General features: G+C 40.4%; 1 protein-coding gene across 1 annotated transcript; it reads right to left on the bottom strand.

Annotated features, from left to right (window-relative positions):
- Positions 1-3,435: 3,435 nt before the first annotated feature.
- On the bottom strand, positions 3,436-5,826 carry LOC133977349 (EEF1A lysine methyltransferase 3-like). The gene is made up of 3 exons (XM_062415472.1): positions 5,665-5,826; positions 5,474-5,585; positions 3,436-4,200 (listed from the first exon to the last, which is right to left on the bottom strand). Exons 1-3 carry the CDS (start codon positions 5,824-5,826, stop codon positions 3,803-3,805), a joined length of 672 nt encoding a protein of 223 aa, XP_062271456.1. The 3' UTR covers positions 3,436-3,802.
- Positions 5,827-6,000: the final 174 nt, after the last annotated feature.

Below are 6,000 nucleotides of genomic sequence, written 5' to 3'. Positions count from 1 at the left end.
GGTGCGTTACAGGTGAACCTTTAAGTGGGCTGTTATATGGAGGAGGAGGGATATAGCCAGGTGGTTGGCTAAACATCCTCCTTTGGTAGCCCGTCTTTTCTTTTATGTCCAACAAGTGGCTTGTGTCAGTGGCAGGAACCTGTGGTGGGTAATAGGTCGGAGCTTGCTGTCTGACACCTCTATCCCACAGTCCAGATTCTCTAATGTTTGCAGATTGTCTGACTTGCTGCAGCGTTGTTGCTCGAGGATCTGTCCCACTCCGGCTGTCCATGCTGCTCTCCAACAGCCCTTGGGACGCCCCTCTAAGCTCTGCTTCTATACGTCTCCTCCTTGGAAGCGAGTGGCTATAACGAGCTGCCCATGCCTCCAGCTCTCGATAGCTGCTGTCGGTCCTCTTGGAAACTTCCCTGTTGTAGCGAACAGGACTACAGGGCTCCCACCTCCTCTGCCATCCCTCCCTTAAAAACCCTCTGTCATATTCCCTTGGTACTCTCTGAGCTGCCATCCACTCTCTGTCTCTGGCTTCGTGAGCCTGATATTCACCCAGGTCCTGGTGCTGTTGAGTGTGGCGGTCCAGAATAAAAGGGAAGTGTGAAGAAGTCGGGGCAGGCAGCTCTGGCTCCGTCCAGTTGGTATACTCCTGTAGAGCTCCTCCTGTTCTTGATCCTGGCATAGTCCAGTAACCAGACTCCCTGCCTTGGTCCTGCTGCTCACTGTAGTACACTGGAGGATAATGTGGTGCCTGATGTCTGTCATGATAGCTGTGGATAAAATGATTGAAAGATATGTATATTAATTCAAGTGGGAATATATAATTTTCAACAAAGCTTAATTTTTATAAAAATCTCCCAATGATAAATTACTCCTTTTGAGAGAGAATTGCTTTTGCCTTTGATATCAGCTTTTTTTATAGTCCAATGTTGATTCAACAAGTGACAATAGTATATTGCTAAAATAGATTTTCAGTCATCTGCAGATATTAATTATATGCTACAGTTAGTCGATAGTTAGTCTGCATAAACGCAGCATATTAATAAATAACAGCACACTTAGAATCAGCACTGAAGTAGATAATCAGTTTTAGTTTGTTATGCAAATATAGAAAATAGGTAAGAAACTTCATCATCTGTCTATCAGTTAAACACACACAGAGGAGACAAGAATGCTTACTTATGTGTACAATTTCTGCCAGGAACAGTACCAAATTTAGCGTATGGAGGCAACTGTCCCTGATTTTCAGGCCAGAACTCCATCATTTGCTCTGATCCACAGATCTGAAACATGCAAGAATGAAAGATCATATAGTTAAAAATATTTTTCAAAAAAAGTAAAAACTAATTATCTAAGAGGAAGTTATTATTCTCTCTGTTAAGTAGTATAAACAGAGAGATAAAAGATAAAACACGTACCTTCAGTTGCTTCTTTCAGATTAATTTCCTTGCTGCTCATGAGATGACATGAGATCTAATGAAGTCCAAACAGGACAACTTGTTTTAAAAGGACGGTGGTTTTCAGTCCCCCTCCCATTCTATAACCACAAGCACGCACACACACACACACACACACACACACACACACACACACACACACACACACACACACACACACACACACACACACACACACACACACACACACACACACACACACACACTCACTCCCACTCACACACTCCCACTCCCCTGTCGCTGTAAGGCCACCCTCCTCTCGTCCAACCAACATTTGCAGTTCAAATACCACTGAGGATTTTTTTTTCAGGTTTTTAAAAATGCTATCTTTAGCTACATCATTCCTCTCTTAAGTCTTATAAAACTAATGTGAAAGCAAATTTGGAATGAGACTTTTCTTCAACATGTATAAAAACCATGGATTTAGTCCTGGAGCATAAATGTGACGCAGCTGGTAAAAACAGCTCTCATCTCACACTAAAATAACAACTACATCCTGTTCACAACTTTTAAATCAAAAATGAGATATAAAATTATAAGAGATAAACTAAAATGTGAGTTTGAATTTGTGTTTCAACTGAAAATTTCCATTGCTTTGGTGTTCTCTTATCAATCCAAATGACCCTCTGAATGATGAATATCAATATAACCAATGATGTGCACTTTGCATAACATTGGTGTGGGAGGTGCTCGGCGTGATGGCGAGCAGACTCTGCATGGAGATAGGGATCTGTTGTTTTGTCGGCTGAATTGTAGCACAGGGAGAGACAGGCAGCGGACGGGTTGTCTCCCTTTCTTTGAAACTCTCCAGCGTAACAAACAGGCTTTCCTTTTCTGAACAGAAAGTCTGTACATCAGCAGACTGCAGGAGAGAGGGGATGAAGTACGTACAGACAGCAGGCTGCAGGGAGGGCAATCTGTTGATGTTGACAGAATAGTCATGGGGATGAGACAATTTGTTTTGGGTTTCATATATCTTAATAATATATAAAATCATATGTATTTCAAGCCATACACTCACACATACACAAAAAAGTTAAGTCCTGCTTGTTTTTTTCTAGGAAGAAATTCAACATTGAATGAAAATGGAAAGTACTAGAAAAAAGTGGAAAAACATTAGTAGAAACTATTGAAAACTCTAGAAAATATTAGGAAAACAGCTTTAGAAAACAACAATTATTTGAATGCATTTTTGCTTGTGTACTGTACATGTCACGTTTGCTACTGAATTTTGACAAATTTTTATTTGTGCTCTGCTCTCTAATTCGTGTCAGTACAGACTGAACAGATATTAAACTGCACAGAGTGTGGACAGTAACCATGACAATATAGTACCATCACCATTAAAGTGTGAGTGTATAGAAAATAACTTTTTTGGGGGGGTTTAATGCTTGATGATAGACTTGAGCATTTCAGTATAGCATTGATAATAAAACATTACGTGCAGTGAGTGAGGGTCAGCAACATCATGTGCAGACAACGGGCTGTTTTAACTTGATTTAAACCTCTGTTCCTATCGCTTATTTTCTTGACACTAATATCATGGTGATGTGGCTCATAAAGTACTTAAAACATTCTCAGTGTATGAGGACAAACCAAATAGAGATGTCTGACTGTTGTCTGTACTGACAAAACAAAAAGCCTGATGAGTCAAGATGAAGAAAGATTGTTTTTGTACCTGTGACAAATCTCACTAAGGTGGCAATTATCCATTAGCAGGTAATAAGAGATGAGCAAAAGCCCACAAAAAGAAAAAAGATCATTTTAGTTAGATACATTGCCCTGAAAACTCTACAAAATCTCGAAATCACACTTTAGACACATTTTGAAGACAAACAAATCACCATAATATTTAATAACAAGAAAATTATCTATCCATTTTAATCCATTTGTAATCACAGTATAAGATGTATTATACATATGTAAACACACTATCTGTTGTAACCAGTAATATATTAACAGGACATCAGAGTTCTCAAGTGTTTGAAAATGGTCAACATAATAGCCATATAAATATATAAATAAAGTAACCCTTTATTTGAACAAACTGATGCTCAATTATGTAAACAAGAAGTAGTTGTTCAACATAGTTAAACTATGTGGTGCTTCTTCAGTAACCTCAGCTCTGATCTGACTGAAAATAAGTTTATCATCTGCTCTGTGTGGCTCAAATTAAAACAGATTATGATTTAAAACTCAATACTGACAACAAATGAGTTTTTTTTTCTGAGAGCTGTGCGTTTTGCATTCACTGCTTTCACTTTTTTATTCTTTTAAAAAGGCATCCTAGGAATCAGAACCACAACTGGTCTCAGTGCAGTAACTAATCCAAATCCCAGGCCTGCAGGAGTCTGTCACTGGTCTTTCCTTAGAGCTGCCCTGTAGATATTATTGTTTTGTTTGTCGTCACGGTGCACAAGCTTAACATTAAATCTGCTGGGCAGATATTCTTCATAGAAACCTGGCGTTCCGTGCTCTTTTCGCATTTTTGACGAGAGATATACCACAGCACCGCTCTTGCACAAATGAGCAAGTGTCTCCAAAAGCAGTGGGTATGTCTCCGGGAGGTAAATTATATCTGCACAAAGCACCAGATCCCAGTCAGAGGGGAAGTTCATGTGGTCCTCACCCCAGGACAGAGGGAGGATGGTGGGAGGGGCAGAGGGCCAACCACTGGACGGCATGTTTGCAGAGACATTGGTCCCAAGTTGTGGAATGACCAAAGGAAGGTCCGTAAGGGTCACAACTGCACCTGAAAGAAAGAGATACAAAAAACTGATTTAACTGTTTGTCATTTAAATTATCAACTGATGATCAGAGAAACTAAACTGAAGACATATTGAACAAATATACTGTTTACAGATGGATGCACACACCATGTGTTGCCTATTCAGGTGCTGAATAAAGGATGATGGTGAATTTGACACTATAAAAGCAACACCTACTCCAGTAGCTGCTGCAGGTTTGCAGTGCCTCTGCTGGAGGTAGTAGTGAGCTGCATGAATGTATAAAAAAAACTTGCTGGAGCCACAGACAGCTGAGCATGTGAGTGAAAAGTGCAGTGTATATAATTTAGTGGCATCTAGCAGAACGGACTTGAAAGAAATGGAAAGAATAATATTCATAAGTACATTTTAATTACTGTATAGTCACCTGAAATTGAAAGAATTGTGTTTTCATTCAATTAAAATGAGGCACCACTGTTGCACCACCACGTTTCTACAGTAATCCAACATGGACAATCCAAAGACTGGCTTTTATTTTTTCATCCAGTTACTCTGCCCTTGTCATACTCTCACCCCTTTTTGGGTGAAAACAGTCCCTCTAATTTAACTGGCGGTCAGCTTGCTGCAGCCAGTGCTAGTCAGCCAGCTGTTACAGGCTAACATTAACTTGGGATTTCCTTGGCTTTTCAGTATGTTATATGTACTGCCCTTTCAATGCAGCATCAACATTTCCATTATGACTTTTAACATTTAACTGCTGACTTTAACATCATTAACCAACCTGTGATGAAGTGTTTATCACAGATGGATCCCAGTTTACCATTTCATGTTCTCTGCAGATGGCCTGAAGCCACAGAGCTAATCTGTCTTTCTTTCTTTGGGGAAGTAAAGGAACTGTCTTAAACTGGGTTTTCCCCCCTCATTTTTATTATTTGACGTGCAAGATGCGACCCAGCAGCTTTTAGGAATGTCACTAGTTTTTCCAATTTGCTGCAGACACTTTTACAGCCCTTGTTTCACCCAAAAGGAAGTGTCGTCTTTCTGATGACAGCAAAGTGATATATCCCTGTGCTCATTTATTCAGATGGCTGCAATGAGCAAACTCACCGCTAGATGCCACTAAATCCTGCACACTGATCCTTTAACTTAAGCCACGTGAGGTGATTTCAATGGACATGGATAGAAGCTGCCATAAATTAAGATCTTTTACATTTTCATCCTGCCAGGGAGGGTTCAAGAGCTTAAATCACAATCATTAACATGACTGCAATCTTAAATAATTAAAGACTAACAACATACCTAGGCGTGCTGCCACAATACCGACCACACCAGTCCCTGCTCCCAGCTCTATGATGCGCTTTCCTTTAAACTCCACAGACTGCTCCTCCAAGTAACCACACAGGTGTAAAGCCTGTACAAACACATACTTTGTGTCATTAACCCACACTTCGTAACACTGTGTCTATAAGCGTGTAACTAGCAGCTCTTACAGCCTCCCACACCGGGGCAGCCACGCCGAGGTTGGCACCGAACAGCTGTCTTATCTTCAGCTCTTGACCTATTAAATTATAAACATTATCCTGAGAAAATGTTTCAGCGAACAGACAGTCGTCAGCAGGGAACGGGTCGTCTTCATCTCCGGCACTAATCATGGCTGCTATGTGAATAAAATCGGCAGATTATTGCATGCAAGTCCACAATGTTTACGAGCTTGTTCCTTGCACCTGTTTTGTTTTCCTAGGATGGCGAAGGCATGACCTGCCTTACTCTGTCTCTTATTGGCTAGTAGTCGTTGCCTTCATTGTCTGGATTGGTTAAAGTTAGGA

Source organism: Scomber scombrus, chromosome 3 (genome assembly GCF_963691925.1).
Source record: "Scomber scombrus chromosome 3, fScoSco1.1, whole genome shotgun sequence".
Classification (NCBI taxonomy): Eukaryota; Metazoa; Chordata; class Actinopteri; order Scombriformes; family Scombridae; genus Scomber; species Scomber scombrus.
This window is presented reverse-complemented; position numbering and strand designations above follow the sequence as displayed.